The sequence below is a fragment of the Phodopus roborovskii genome, unplaced genomic scaffold, assembly GCF_943737965.1.
Source record: "Phodopus roborovskii unplaced genomic scaffold, PHOROB, whole genome shotgun sequence".
Classification (NCBI taxonomy): domain Eukaryota; kingdom Metazoa; phylum Chordata; class Mammalia; order Rodentia; family Cricetidae; genus Phodopus; species Phodopus roborovskii.
The window spans coordinates 25,051,764-25,067,846 of NW_026126416.1; the positions used below are offsets into that span (position 1 = coordinate 25,051,764).

The 16,083-nt window shown below is 39.2% G+C and overlaps 2 protein-coding genes across 2 annotated transcripts in view; one reads left to right on the plus strand and one right to left on the minus strand.

Moving 5' to 3' along the window:
* Bcl2l11 (BCL2 like 11) overlaps positions 1 to 16,083 on the minus strand; it is a 641,641-nt gene that overhangs the window by 88,513 nt on the left and 537,045 nt on the right. The gene's annotated exons all lie outside the window — the stretch shown is intronic.
* The window catches only part of Anapc1 (anaphase promoting complex subunit 1), a 70,931-nt gene that overhangs the window by 5,457 nt on the left and 49,391 nt on the right, over positions 1 to 16,083 (plus strand). The window contains exons 4-16 of the mRNA XM_051183423.1: positions 277 to 328; positions 515 to 615; positions 1,358 to 1,440; positions 2,579 to 2,652; positions 4,852 to 4,997; positions 5,121 to 5,341; positions 6,332 to 6,541; positions 8,980 to 9,075; positions 11,198 to 11,288; positions 11,368 to 11,433; positions 12,485 to 12,619; positions 14,221 to 14,361; positions 15,366 to 15,426. Coding sequence (XP_051039380.1) covers positions 277 to 328; positions 515 to 615; positions 1,358 to 1,440; positions 2,579 to 2,652; positions 4,852 to 4,997; positions 5,121 to 5,341; positions 6,332 to 6,541; positions 8,980 to 9,075; positions 11,198 to 11,288; positions 11,368 to 11,433; positions 12,485 to 12,619; positions 14,221 to 14,361; positions 15,366 to 15,426 — 1,477 coding nt within the window. The remainder of the gene's footprint in view (positions 1 to 276; positions 329 to 514; positions 616 to 1,357; positions 1,441 to 2,578; positions 2,653 to 4,851; positions 4,998 to 5,120; positions 5,342 to 6,331; positions 6,542 to 8,979; positions 9,076 to 11,197; positions 11,289 to 11,367; positions 11,434 to 12,484; positions 12,620 to 14,220; positions 14,362 to 15,365; positions 15,427 to 16,083) is intronic.

The window sequence follows — 16,083 nt, forward strand, 5'->3', positions numbered from 1 at the left end:
TTTAATTGCAAAACTTATTCTTTTACTTTTCTTTCTCTTAAGATATAATTACAAACACAAGTCATCTCAGAATATGTGGCATTAAGTGTTCTAATCTTATTTTTTGTAACTTGTTTGTTTTTATGGTCTATATGTATGAGTGTGTGTATATATAAAAATATATCTATATTGAGCTGAGGAAATATATTATGTAAATGTGTTGTTACTCATGTCATTAGCTGGCAGATGACTATTTAGATGTAATTTTCTTAGACAAGTATTTTGTTTTGGTTTTAGGCGTTGTGGTGTGACTTCATTACATCACAGGATAAGTCTGAAAAGATCCACAGTAAGTTTCTTTATGAAATCTTATTTCCTGTGATTCCAAATATTTATCTCACTGTATGATATGTTTATAAGCAACCCTTAGTCATAGTGATTTAACTTAAAAATTTTGCATTATGCATTGACAAACTTGCTGTTTGAACTGTTTAGTAGGAAAATAACTTATAAATCTTGTACCATTTCCTTTCAGAGAGCCATGAAGTAGAGAAATGCATATGTATATTACAGAGCTCATGTATGAACATGCACAGCGTAGATGGGAAGGATTATATAGCTTCCTTACCATTTCAGGTAAACTTCAGTGTTTTAAGTTTTTCAGTATGTAAAAAAAGAAAAGAAGCCCTAGGTGTGGTAGCTCATGCCTTTAATCCTAGTACTCAGGAGGCAGAGGCAGGCAGATCTCTGTGAGTTCAAGTCCAGCCTGGTTTACAGAGCGAGTTCCAGGACAGCCAGGGCTACACAGAGAAACCCTTTCTCAAAAAACCAAACAAAAACGCCACAACTTTTTTTGTGTGTTTTGTTAGAGATCATGTGTAGTAGATTTTTATGTAGATTTCCTTATGTGTCAAGAGTGTTAGTTTGTACTTAGTTTTCTTAGTTCAACATGTGTCTGTCCTTTCCATAAAAAGTTTTTTTTTTTAATGAAGTAAATTATATGAGATGTTTGTCAGTTTAACGATATTTAAGAAATTATTTTGGCTTTATTATGGTAGGCATATGAATAATATTGGCCCTTTTCCTTGCAACACATCATCTTTTAATGCTCAGTGCTGTTAAAGTTTTATGAACTCTTGTGTTGGTAGCCACACTGGCAGTGTTTCACACTGAGCACCTCTTCTGTGGGTTTGTTCTTTTGCTTAGAGTTGCTTGTTAAAAATCATAGGTTTTAAAGTACTGCGGTACGTGATCCTGTTTCTTTGAAAGCTCTCAGTAAATTCAAAGAAAATTGAATGTTCTGTCATGTTTCCTGCAATCTTTTCTTAACTTCTCTTACTTCTGCCCCCTCCCCCCCCCCCATTGACCCAATTGATAGGTGGCAAATGTTTGGGCCACTAAATACGGTTTGCTGTTTGAACGAAGCAGTTCTTCACATGAGGTGCCTCCAAGTCTACCTAGGTATTCCATTTATTCTGTTGAGAATATTATTTCTTGGGCTTTTTTCATGTTGATTACCTAAATGTTTGGGGTGGTGATGGTGTCCATGTGCACAGCATGAGTGTGTAAACATTTTCATGCCAGTTAGAACGCTGCTGTGACTGCTGAGTCAGCACTCCATTGCTCTCCTTCGAAGCATTGAACTGTAGTTAAATGACAGGATTCCATTATTAGCTCTGCCATGTACTGCTTGGGCATATCATTATTGCTTTCTTAGTTTCCATTTCCTTATTTGTTGCAGGGATGTTAGTTATGCAGATTCTCACAGAGGCTCATTATCTACTAAGTGCTCAGTCATGGTGGATACATGTTGATGGTGTCCTTTCCTTGCCTCCCTGTAAGCTGTGTGCTTACTGAGAGCAGGCTTGCACAGAGCAGACACTGTGTGAAAGCAAATGCTAGAAGTGTCAGAGCTGTTTGCAGATTTTAATCTCTGCTTTGATAGAAAATAGCACTTTTCCTCCTCTAACTTCCTGAAAATTGCAGGCTTAATTACTTGAAGTATTTTTCTCTTTTTAAAAATGTAACACTTTATGAACAAGTATAAGAGATTAAATTTCTTAGCTACTGTAGTCACACTGCCGTGTGATGGCTATTTGCAGATTTTCCCCTGAACAGTCATTTTCTTTCATTGTGTGAATGTGTAGAGTTATTACAAGAAGATATTTTTTAGAACTAAGACAGAGGATGACGTGAAAGACAGTATTTGAGGAATTTAGAAGTTTCCTTTTGGAGACAGTAGCTGTGACAGGATGCTTGACAAGCCCTTGAGGGAGGAAGGATTTTGCTCACAGTTCCAGCCCTTCATTTAGGAAAGGCGGGGCAGAGTTCATGTTAGGAGGGCTGTGCATCTTGGCAGATCAGGAAGTGAATTGAGGGATTGGGAACAGGACTGGACAGAAACTCTCAGACCCTATTTTCCTCAAGGCTCCACAGCCTCCCAAAATAGTGCTACAAGCTGGGGAACAAGTGTTCTAAGATGAGCATATGAGGGCATCTCATGTTCAAGTGGTAGCAGTAAGTTTCTAGTTGCTTGTTTAGCACCAAGGTACACATAGTTATCTTGTTGGTGATTGCTTGTGTATTTGTTTATTTCTAGAGAACCATTGCCTACTATGTTCAGCATGCTACACCCACTCGATGAAATAACTCCACTTGTTTGTAAATCTGGAAGTAAGTGTACTTTTTATACTCTTTTGCGTAAGCTCTGTTTTAATACTAAGGGAGGAAAATGAAAATTAAGTTTGTTTACAAAGTAGCTTGTTTTATCAGGAGAAATTTTAAGCGTGTTATAAAAGTAACTTTTATCCTGAAAGCAACTCTTTGAAAGTAAGGACAACAGTTATCTCAGCAAAACTAAGGCATATAAATCAGTGAGGGACACTAATGTTTGTTAACTTGCCTGTAAGGTGACTATCCTTTGAAAATAAGAAAATGAATGGTACTTAGATGAACTAAAGGTCTTTTTTTTTTTTTTTTTTTTTTTTTTTTTTTTTTGAGTAAAAAAACATAGGTCCTAGATACTGAGCACGTTTTAGTATTTCACTTTTTTTGTCAAGTTTCCTGATGATTCACACTTTGAGTATATCTAAAGTATTCCTGTAATTTTGGCTTTAAATTTAGGCTTTAGCAAACATGAATCAACACCTACACATAATAAAGACTGAAGACTGGAAGGACTTTTATAGCCTTTGGTCATTTTATTGGTGCATTCCAAATGCCACTGAAGTTTCATCTCCTGAAGCAGAAGTGGGGTAGCCATGGCTAATCAATCACACCTCTGTCCTGTTTCTGTAGAATATACCAGCTGTCTTTTTAAAGGTTGGAGCAAATGGCAAAAAGAATTGTTGATTATGTAGGACGTTATGAATACTATATAAAACTGTAAACACCTAAGATTCTAATTTGATAAAAATGGGATGTGGAGGCAAGTACTGCTGAGGCAGGAAGATTGCTTGAGACTAGCACTCTGGGTGCAGTCTGTGTAACACAGTGACGCTTCTCTCTCTCTCTACCTCTCTACCTCTCTCTCCCTTTCTCTCTCTCTCTTCTCTCTGAGACAGCTTTTCCCTGTTTAGCTTTGGTCTTGAACTCATAGAGTTCCACCTGCCTCTGCCTCCCAAGTGCTAGGATTAAAGGTATGCACCACCACTGCCTGGTATTTCTGTCTCTCTTAAAAGATTTTATTGTTAATTTTAATTATGTGTATGTGTGTGTACCCTTGTATGGTCAGTGGGCACCTGAACTCACATGAGACCAGAAGATACAATCGGATCCTTGGAACTGGCGTTACAGGTGGTTGGGAGCTGTCTGACATGGGTGCTAGAAACTGAACTTGGGTCTTCTGCAAGAGCAGCAAGTACTCTTAATGTCCAAACCATCTTTAGTCCTTCCTCTCCTAAAAAGAAAGTCCCTCTAACTTTAATGGGATGGTGGCAATCTGAAATAGTTTTATTATCTCTTTTGTTTGTTTGTTTTTTAGGTTTTGGAGACAGGATCCCACTGTGTAGGCTTGGCTGGGCTGGAACTCTCTCTGTAGAGGCTGAGGCTGGCCTCAGATTCACAGAGCTCTTTCTGCCACTGCCTTCCAAGAACTGGGATTAAAGGTGTATGTCACCATGCCTGGCTAATTTTATAAAATAATTTCTTACAGAATAATAATGTTTTTCATTTCCTAATATTTTAATTGAGAAGAAAATTGCTAAGGATATGGACACTGGTCTGTGGTGCTATAGAAAAATAAGTGAACTCAGCAGGGAAAACGTCATACCGTTCACTGCTTCTGGGTTGATTATTAGAGGTCAGAATAGAACCAGGGAGCCAGTTAGTTAGACCTTTCCAATGGATGATTGTAATCTTGAAAGAAGTTGATTGTTGGCTGGACGTGGTGGTTTGCGTCTTTAATCCTAGCACTTGGGAGGGAGAGGCAGGCAGATCTTTGTGAGTTCGAGGCCAGTCTGGTGTACCTAGTGAGTTCCAGGCAGGACAACCAGAGATACATAGTGAAACCCTGTCTCAAACAAACAACACTCCCCATCCCCCCAAAAAAGAGGTTGATTATTGAAGGAGTCTTGAACCCTTTGCCTCTGGCTGATGAGTTTAATGACAAATCAGGACAAATCTTCAACTTTTGAGTTATATGTGTATCAAAGTGCAACTAATTATTATGTCATGTTTAATGCATTCTGAGGAAGTTGATACTCAGTAAATTTAAAATTCCTTGTCAGTTAAAGAACACTGAATGGGTTTTGTGCTTTAATTGTCTTGGTTCCCTTTCCTTTTAGGAACAATTAGAACTTTCTTCATAAAGAATTATTTTTAAAAGAGAAAAGCTATTATTCTATACTTGGTCATTTCTATTTTGATTTTCAGGCCTTTTTGGCTCATCACGGGTGCAGTATGTTGTAGATCCTGCAATGAAAATTGTGTTTCTCAATATTGAACCCTCCATTGTAATGACCTATGACGCTGTTCAGAATGTGCATTCCGTATGGACTCTGCGGAGAGTAAAGCCAGAGGTGAGGGTGACTGATCCTGCTTCTGTGAGAGTGAATCCTGAATACATGCACATTTTTGAGGTCAGTTGAGTTCCATCTGTTCTGTATCCTAATTGAGCATTTTCACATTCTCTTTGACTCAAGGAAGAGAATGCTGTTTTGAAGTTCCCTGAGCAGGCAGGGTCCCTTCAGAATGCAGCCACCAGCAGCTCGCTCACCGCACATCTCAGAAGCCTCTCCAAAGGCGAATCCCCTGTGGCTTCACCTTTCCAGAATTACTCCTCCATTCACAGCCAGAGTCGCTCCACCTCCTCACCCAGTCTACATTCTCGATCGCCTTCCATCTCCAACATGGCGGCTCTCAGGTGGGTGCCTTTGTTTTTAAACAAGATATTCCAAGCAATGGACACCTGCTTTTTTAGCTTATATTTTGAAGAATTTAAGGTTTCTGTTGTCAACTCTTGGGTGGTTTTTAGGGGAACTAGACATAAACCCAATTATGGCCACTTTAAGACTTCTGAACCCATGATGCTCCAAAATTTTGTTTGAGTCCTATTTCGAACCCACTTATGATGTAAAGCTGGCAGTTCTGTTGTTTCTCCCATGATGTGGCAGCATTTGGATGAACACTTAATACTACAAATACTTTGGTAGTTTTTTTAACTGTAACTTTTTTTTCCTAGAAGGGTGTCTTTGTGTCTGGAGCTCACTCTGTAGACCATGCTGGCCTTGAACTCACAGAGATCTGCCTGCCTCTGCCTCTCAAGCGCTGGATTAAAGGCATGCGCCACCACCACCCTGCTGATTTGTATATGTCTGAAAGTACAGCAGCATACTTTGAATAATGTATTCATTTACTTTTTGAAAGAGACTAATTTTCAGTTCTAAGTGAAAATTTTCTTTTTAATTTTTTAAATTTTATTTATGTTTGGTTTTTCTAGATAAGGTTTCTCTGTATTGCTTTGGAGCCTGTCCTGGAACTAGCTCTGTAGACCAGGCTGGCCTGGAACTCACTGTCTCTCTGTGTAGCCTTAGCTGTCCTGTAACTCAATATGTAGATCAGGCTGGCCTTGAAACTCACAGAGATCTGCCTGTCTCTGCCTTTTGAATGGTGGGATTAAATTCATGCTCCTCTATTCCTGGCATAAGTACATTTTAACATGAGTTCTAAATAAAACTTTAGGCTATCAAATCATATTAGGACAAACCTTTAAATAGCTGTTCATTTCTGAAAGTGTCTATGTAACTAGTATTGTACCATGAGTGCTTCCCATGTGTAGGCTTGAAGACGAGTTATTGGTATGTGTTAGGAACCCAAGTTGCTCATGGTGATGCCCACTCTGCTTATTTTGCAGCCGTGCTCATTCTCCTGCCTTAGGGGTGCACTCTTTCTCAGGGGTGCAAAGATTCAACCTTTCGAGCCATAATCAGTCGCCAAAGAGACACAGTGTTTCTCATTCTCCAAGTGGCAGTTTCAACGACTCCTTTTTGGCACCAGAAACAGAGCCTATTATTCCTGAGCTGTGCATTGACCACTTGTGGACTGAAACACTTCCTAGTTCAAGGTTTGATGGATATAATTTTACATTCAAAGAAAAATACTAACATTTTGGTAAATGTTTGGTGCTATGCCTGATGGGTGCTTGCCAAATATGTGTGAACTGTTTTAAAATGTCCTTCAACATTAGTTATGGTATTAACACATACAAACTGTAGAGATACATATTTATACCATCTTAATTTTAGAAGAAATTATTGATACTAAAATGATCATAAAAGTATTTTTCATTGAATATTTCTTTAATATAGTAACCTTTGAGATTTGAGATGTTAAAGTTTTAGGTCAAAATACCTAATTTTGTACTGTCCTAGTCAGTATTGCTGTAAAAAGACACCATGACTAAGGCAACACTTATAAAGAAAAGTATTTAATTGGGGGGCTTGCTTATAGTTTCAGAGGGTTAATCATTTTCATGTTTGTGGGAAACAGATAGGTATGTCATTGGAGCAGTAGCTGAGAGCTTTACATCCTGACCCACAGGCATTAGGCAGAGCAAGAATGAGACATTGGGCCTGGAGTGGGCTTTTGAAACCTCAGAGCTCACCCCTAGTGATACTCCTCCTCTTACAAGGCCACACCTCCTAATCCTTCCCTGACAGCTCCCCAGCTGGGACTAGGCATATACATTTGAGCCTAGGGATCAGTTTCATTTAAACCACCATATATAGTTTCAGTAATTTGGAATTTTATAGCAGTTTTGGGTGAATTTTATCTTTGTGTTAAATGTCAGCTCTATTTTTTGTAAATAAATGACCCTAATCCTTTTGTAATCTCCTTGATAATTTGTTAATTAATTCAGCCACATGCCAGTGGTGTGGTAATTAACATGGCAGTTTAGTGATTGTCCAACAAACAGCTAAAGATAGTGGCGCTGGAATACTTACTGTTCTGTAGGTAGGGCTTGGGGAATATAGGCACAGTCGGCAGCTGTAATCCAAAGAGCAGTTGAGAGTGTGAGTGTGAAGCACAGATATTCCTACTTTGCTTTGTGAAGGAAGGGGACAGGCTGAGAATGAAGAGTCTTAGGAGGGATTGCCTTTTAGGCCTGCTTACGTGTGCATAGTAAAAAACAGCAGAACAGTGTGTGTGTGACCGAGGCCTAGGGTGGAAAGAGTGCGAGTATCAGGCTCATTGGGTCCCTGGAGGGCCTGTGGATAAATTTACAGGAGTTCTGTTAATTGAGGATTGTTAGGTGGTGGTGGGTATGTGTAGTGTGTAGACCTTTTCCTGGGCAGGGTTTTGAAACATTCATTCAAATTTTACATTAGTCTGTCACCTCCTAATAAGTTAAAACTGAGTGGGATAGAAGGCTGGGAACTCAGGATTTGGGAGGTGAATGATGAGAGCTGCTACAGAGATAGAGGAATCAAAGTTGGTGGGACATCAGGAACAGACATTTCAAGAAGAGAGTAGTGTTAGTATTCCCAGGTGCTGGTGCTGTTTGGTCCTGACTGTTAACCTCAGAGGGAGGTACATCAACTGTGATCTGTCACTTACCTTAGGCTTGAGGGGTGGTAGGGAAGCATGGAACAAAAGGTAAATGGGAGGTGAGGAAGTGAGATAGGTTTGTTGAATGTTTTAAGGAGTTGCCTAGGGGTGTTTTGTGTTTGTTGAACTATGTAATGAAAAGCAGTCTCTGAATTTCATCCAAATTTGCTGCTTTGTATAACTAAAAGATAAGAGTTGATTTTTTACCTAGCCACACAACATTTTTACTTCTGACCAAATAACTGCCCCCCCCACTTTTTTCCCCTTGTGGTGTGTGTGTGTGTGTGTGTGTGTGTGTGTGTGTGTGTGTGTGTGTGTGTAGTTACTCTGGTATATACATATGGAGGTCTGGGTTTGACATTAGGAATTTTCTTTGATTTTTTTTTTTTTTTTTTTTTTTTTTTCTGCTGTCTGTCTATACCTTATTCACTGAGGCAAGATCTTTCAGTTGAATCCAGAGTTCACTGATAAGACAGACTAGTCCAGCTAGCTATCCTGCTCCTGGAACCCTTTGTCTCTGCTTTCCGAGTGCTGGGTTTATACTTGGACTGCCATACTCACCTGACATTAAGTTGGGTTCTGATAATTCAAACCCTAGTCCTCATTTGCCTGGTATGTGCCTTCTTGTGCCATCTTCTTGCCCTCCACTTAACTCTTTATGTCACCCTTTTTAGGCTAGAGTGTGACTTTGAGTACTTGAGTAGGGCTGTACTCAACTAGAGAGAGTGTTGTAATACAGAGAAAAGAAATGGTGGGTAAAAGAGGGAAGCTGAAAGTGGAGTGATTAATTTTAGAAGTGATAGTTGAACACGTACACATGGATTTTTTGTGTCATGGTTATTGCTTGATTCAGGAAGAGTGTTGTTATGCTTCTTATAAAATGTTTGCAAAGTTTAAGTTACTGAAGTAGATTTTTGGACTAATACTGACAGTTTATTAATGTGTCTACTGCAGAGAGAAAAATTCTCCTGCCTCCAAGGTGTTTATAACAACTGATCTGTGTGGACAGAAATTCTTGTGCTTTTTAGTGGAGACCCAACTTCAGTTACGGTAAGTGTTTCTATTTCCCATTGTTCTGAAGAAATTTAGGCCTGATTCCTTTTCTCGTTTTCTATTTTTCTTGTGAGCCTTATTGAGAGATAGATTATGTATCATAAGATTAACTTGTAGTAAGTGTGCAACTTGTGATTTTTAGTAAATTCATAGAGGTGTGTAGCCACCAACCTCCACTGTCCAGGCTTAAACATTTGCATCAGGACCGCGGGACGGGACCCTCTGCCATCTGTAGCTGGTCTTTCTCTGCCCCCAGCCTCAGGCAGTATTTCTAGCGGCCTTTCTTCCTGCCTTGTATATTAGTCACATTAAAAATTATTATTATTTTGTAGTACTGGCTGGCCTGGAACTTAAGAAATCTGCTTGCCTCTGCTTCCCAAAGTCTGGAATTAAAAGACATTTGTCCACACCCAGTCCTATAAAAGTGGTTTTGTTGTTTTGGTGGTGGTAGGTTTTTTTTTTTTTTTCTTTTGTTTTGTTTTTGGTGGTCAACTTTTTCACTTTACATAGTATAGACTTTTATGGTCCACCCTGTTGGGACATGTATGAAAACTTCCTCAATGGTATTGTACGGTACTCAGTGTATAGAGTACATTTGCTTGCTTACCAATTGATGGATAGTTTGTTTATCTCATTATGTAGCCTTGCATGTCCTGAAACTCTTATGTAGACCAAGCTGGCTTTGAACACACAGAGATCTACCTGCCTCTGTCTCCCTCTGAGATTAAAGAACTGTTTTCATTTTTTGATCATTGTGAACTAGGAACCTGTGGGCAAATATCTTTATATGGACATAATAAAATTTTGCTTTTTGGGGGTATATACCTAGCAGTGGAATTGTTGGACTGACTGGTAAATCATGTTGAACTTTTCAAGAAATGGGCCAGTTGATTTCCAAAGGCTGTACAGTTTTATACTTCTTCCTCCATTGTATGAAGCTTCATGTCTCTTTATCCCAAACAGTGTTGGATGTTGTCAGCATCTTTGATTATAGTCACCCTAATGGAGTGTCAAGTGGTTTCTTTTTATATTTTCCTGATGCTTTAAAAAAATATTATTTTCTGTGTGTGTATGTTTTAGCTGCATGTATGTCTGTGTACTATGTGTGTGCATGTCTAGTGCCCACAAAGGTTCTTGGCAGAACAGCACATTGGACCCCCTGGAACTGGAGTTACAAATTGTTGTGATCTGGTATGTGGGTATTAGGAACCAAACCTGGTTGCCTAGAAGAGCAGTTGGTGCTCTTATCCTCTGAGCCATCTCTCCATCCCCTTCCTGATACTTTTGATATTGATCATTTTCTCATGTGGCTACTAGCCACACACTTAACCTTCATAGGCGAAATGCCTGTTGTCAGGTTTTGTTTACTCATTTGCCTTTTCATTTAAAACAACTATAGCTTACAGCAAGTTGCAAAATTGTATTGAGGTCTTTCTATATCATGAAGTCTTTTAATTAAAAATTTCTTTTCATTATTTCGTGTGTGTGTGTGTGTGTGTGTGTGTCTTATGGCATTCAAGTGGAGGAGGTCTGAGGGCAAATTGGGGGAATCTGTTCTCTCCTTCGCTACACACTCCTAGGATTACACCCTGGCTGTTTGGCTTTATTTGCTGAGCCTTCTAGCTCCTTGGCCCCATTTGGTTTTTTCTCTCAGTGGTAACATCTTATGTGACTGCAACATGCTTTTAAGATCAGGAAACTGGTATCAGTATGACCTACACATCTTTCTTTGATTTTACATGTATTCACTTGTGTGTGTATTTATATGGTTTCATTCAACTTTTTCCTATCTGCAGATTTGTGTAACTTTCTTAACAGTTACAGATACAAAGGAACCTTTGTCACCTTGAAGATTTTCCATTTGCTGCTCTTTTGTATCTCCCATGCTCTCTGTCCTCTTGTTCCCTGCCTATAGTGAGCACAGACTTGTTTTTCTGTTTTTTGAGACAGAGTCTCTATGTAGCCCTCCCTGTCCTGGAACTCACTTTGTATGCCAGGCTGGCTTCAAACTCACAGAGACCTACCTGTGTTTCCAAAATTAAAGGCTTGGGTCACCACTGTCCAGCCCAGAAGACATTCTTTAAGACTTGTTTCTTTCTGTTTCTACTTTCATATTTAGCTGTGTAAAGTTTCAAGAGAGTAATGACAAGACCCAGCTCATCTTTGGCTCTGTCACCAATGTACATGCAAAAGATGCAGCACCAGTGGAGGTAAGTGCACACTGAAAATGGTTACACTTTGTCAGGTTAATTTACTCAAAATACAACAGATCTGTTTCTTTGTTTTCAGAAGATAGACACCATGTTGGTGCTGGAAGGCAACGGGAACCTGGTGCTGTACACAGGAGTGGTTCGGGTATGTTGCAAGAGTGCTTTGTGCTTCGGTAGAACTGCCTCCATCATTTACGGTTGGCTCAGTTTCTTCTGTGCAGTTTGGCAGAAGATTCTTGATAGTGGAAAATGAAGCTAATTGTGGCGGCCAGTCCTAATTTGGACTAGGGCTCCCTGTTAAACGTATTGATATTATGTGCTTGTCTTCACCAAATGGAAAACCTTTATTGGGAGTAAGTAGAATCTTAAAAATCAGTTTGGGGAAGGAAGATGCAGCTTTAGGAAGCACCAGCATTGTAGTATTTCATTATATTAAATGTTATATATGTTGATTGTAGCTTCCTTTTGTAACCTTTATCAAATTTAAAATATATATACTTAAGCTGGGTATGGGGGCGCAAGCCTGTAATCTCAGCACTTAAAAGGCAGAGGCAGGTGGATCTCTGAGTTTGAGGCAAGCCTGGTCTATATAGTGAGTTCCAGGACAGCCAGAGCTACACAGTGAGACACTGCCTCAAAATAAACAAACAAACAAACAAAAAAATTTTAAAACATACTGCCAATATCTTAGTTTTTTTTTTCTTTTTGAAAAAGGCATGTCTCACTAAGTAGCACAGGTCTTGGGACCCTTCTACCTTAATCCTCTTGACATCTGACTGCAACTTCCACCTGTCTCCTCAATACACTATCGTGACTTTTCCAGTAAACTGCATTTTGATTTTGTTAGCTTTTGTACTTATGTATGTGTCTCTTGAGAGCAGTTTGTTTATTTTTCCTTGTTTTTGAATTTTATATAAAGGGGTTTATAAATATGACTCTTTTACTTTATGAGGTTTTATATACTCTTGACTATATTAACATCCCTGTCTAGCTTTTCAGCAAAAATGTTTCCTGAATGAAACAAAAGTATTTGTACAGTTGGCTGGTCTGATTTGAAAAGTTGTTAATATGTATTTTGTTTAGTGAGCATGAACTTAAGTATATATAAAGAACTTTTAGTTCATGTGCTTAAACATTGAACTTAAGGGTATGACATATTCACTACCCCTCCCCCCAATCTTTTTATTTGCTCAAAGGTGGGGAAAGTTTTTATTCCTGGACTTCCCGCTCCTTCCCTGACGATGTCCAACATGATGCCTCGGCCTAGTACACCCCTCGATGGTGTTACTACTCCCAAGCCTCTTGGTAAATTACTTGGATCAATGGATGAGGTAAGAAGGCCTTGTCAAATGTTAATTGTATTTTAAAGCAGTTTGGTCAAGTATTTTTTTTTTTTTTTAGGTAATATTTTTTAGGTAATTTTTTAGGTAATATTTATAGGTAAGTGTTTTCAAGCACAAGTGATGGTTATTAGATGCTGACCTCCTTTGTGTCGTGAGACATGTTGTTTGAAGATTTGGAGAGATAAAAATGCTACATTTTTTCTATTTAGAGATCTCACAATTTACCCGGATGTAGTAAGAGATCATAATTTAGTGTGTAGCTGTTAAGAGTTACAGGTAAGGAACAGAAGGTGTTAGTGCTCCATTTGCTGAAGGAGTACACATTGCTGGGAGGCATGCCATTCCTGGCCTGAATCTTGAGGGTAAGAAGGGAAACTAGAAGGACTGTTTAGGGCAAGGGCATGAACAGAGGAGAGAAGAATGCAAAAGACGTCTGAGGCTGGCTTCAAACTTGGTGTGCAAACTCGGAGAACCCTGACCTCCTGGTGCCCTGCTTTCTCCCCTTCAGTGCTGAGACTACAGGCATGCACTACCATATCTAGCTGGAAGATCTTTTGTTTTTCCTCCTAAAACAGGGTTAATCTGTGTAGTAGCTCTGGCTGTCTGGGAACTCACTACGTAGACCTTGCTGACCTTGAACACACATACATCTGCCTACCTCTACCTCCTGAGTGCTCTGCTAGCAAGAAGATCTTTTAATTCGTGTATCTCCATCTCCTAACACATAAGCTAAAGAGTCATCAGATCTGTGGAATGGGTAAATAGTGTGTTGGGTGAGGCAGAGCAAAGAGTGGGATAATAGAATAATTAATAATAAATAATAATTCTTATTTTAACATTTCTACATGCTGGGCACTGTCTGCTTCAGTATTTTCCTATTTGAGGCTTTATAACAAATTTACTGATGGGAAGAATCTTGGTACATAGAACTTAGTTGTCCAAAGTTAGAAGCTAGTACGTGTTAACACTGGAATGGACCCTTCTACCAATGTGTCTTGAAGGAAGATGGCTGACATGACAGTGTTCTGAGTGCAGCTCCCCTGTCATTGTAGGTTTGTGAGAAGTTTCTCATATCATGATCTGTGTTTGGTGTGTTTTCCTTAGGGTTTAAGATATGAAGTCTGTGTCAGTAGAAGAGAGATAAAGAAGGTCTGAATTGGTTGCATGTCACAAAGCAGGAGGGTGACTTGACAGACCTGAAGAGGTTTAAATGAGAGTGTCACCAAATAGCATGTGCTCTCTTAAGCTGTTGAATGCCATTGGGGGACTGAGGCTGAGTTCTGTGAGCAACTTAGGCTGGTACCTGTGCTCACCAGGCTAGAAAACCTGGAGACGAGTAGTCTGCATTTGAAGGATGTGACAACGTGGCCATGTATGTATGTATGTATGTATGTATGTATGTATGTATGTATGTATGTATGTTGTCAGTAAGTTGCTTTTTGTAGTTTTCTGTGTAGAGCTTGACCTGCTGCAGGCTCATCATCAGTGGAGCAGAATGATTGGAATTATCAAGCATATGCAAAAATATAGCTCCCTAACTTTAATTCTCAAACAGTCCTTCATCTGTGTTGCATTGTGACTTTTTGTAGGTGGTTCTGTTGTCTCCAGTTCCAGAATTGAGGGATTCTTCAAAACTTAATGATTCTCTCTACAATGAGGATTGCACTTTCCAGCAGCTTGGAACTTTCATTCATTCTGTGCGAGACCCTGTTCATAACAGAGTCACTCTAGTAAGTCCTCCTTCAAAGGGTGGGGTGGCTGGCCGAGTGCCATTTGCCTGAACACTTCACATTTGGCAGGATGTAAAATTATGTGAAAATGAAAGTGAGCATTGTTTGTGATTTAGAAGCAGCATTTATTTTTGTGTATGTGTGGGATACTTGTACATGTTGTAGTCAGAGGACAACTTTGTGCAGTTGGTTCTCATTCCACCTTCACATGGTTGTAAGAATTGAACATAAGTTGCCAGGCTTTTAAGATAATTGCTTTTACATGCTGAGTTACTTTGCCATTCTTCATCTCATAATTTTAAAAATGTACTAGCATTTTGAACTTAAAATTCTATTTCTATTTTCTGTATTAAACATTTATTGAAACCCACCCCTCACTGAGGAGCTGTGGGGAGTCAGTGGTTTCTGGGGTAAGGAGGGTCAGTTTTCTTTAAGGGAATGGCCCTGGTGGGGGGCGTACTGCCCTTCAGTGGGTGACTCACGTCCAGGAGTTTGTGGATAGCACAAGCTGGACTTGATGAGTTGTTAAGAAAAAGGAAAGAGGACAGCAAGTTTTGGGTAGAGAAGTGATTATGTTAAAAACACTTTGTATGAGATTCTCAAGTAATTAATAAAAGTATTTGACAATTTTATTCATAACAAGCATGGTTAATACATTAATAGTGAATTGCCATGCTTTTGTGTTTTTGATGAAAGGCACCTTTTGATGATGGTGTCTTGTAGTGTTTGTATAAAAAGTGTACACTTGGCTGGGTGTGGTTGCACATGCTTTTAGTTCCATCACTCGGGAGGAAGTGGACACTAATAAAACAAAATTTGTGAAAGTGTTTTGCAAAAATGCACATTTAGTTAGAAGCATTCATTTCTAATTGAAAATGTATTTATTGCATTTTTGCTTCAATAGGCAGGTGATAGTGTAAGTTACCATATATATATTTTTTAAGCTTTCAAAGACTTAAAATGCTTAAACTGTCGGTCTTTTCTTGATTTCATTCTTTCACTAGGAACTGAGTAATGGCTCCATGGTTAGAATCACTATCCCTGAAGTGGCCACCTCGGAATTAGGTATGAGAGAGTCAGTGTTCCCAGTTTGATGTATCAAACAGTTGATGGTGATAGTTTTCTCTGTGTGTGTGTTTTTAAAGACTTATTTATGTGTGTGTGTTCCTGCATGTATGTATGAGCATCACATGAATGCAGTCTCCATGGAGACCAGAAGATCACCTGGTACCAGAGTTGTAGATGGTTGGGAGTTGCTGTATGAGTGCTAGAAATTGAACCCAGGTTTTCTACAAGAGAAGCTGTTGCTCTTCACTGCTAAACCATCTCTCCAGCCCATAGTTTCTGTTCATAGTGATTCCTGTTAATCTTCTTTATTAAGAATTCTTAATTTTGTTTTCAGCTATTGACAAATTTGCTTCTTTGGTTTTCTGAGATTCGTTGTCATTTGCATCCAATCTTTGCAGTGTTTGTTCTCATACAGCAGATTGGTGAGGAAAGGTTGTGCTGCAAAAGATGGAGTCGGTGACAGTGATAGAGGGGAGGGGATGAGAATGAAAATGGTTACTATCTGGAGCTATTTACTCCCAATAGCAAATCCATGCTAATCCATTACAGCAGGCAGTATCCTTGGTTCTCTCAAATGTTGCTTTAGTTCACACCAATGCTTGGCATCAAGGAATAGTACACATAATATAGCATTTGTGCTAACCCATTTATGGC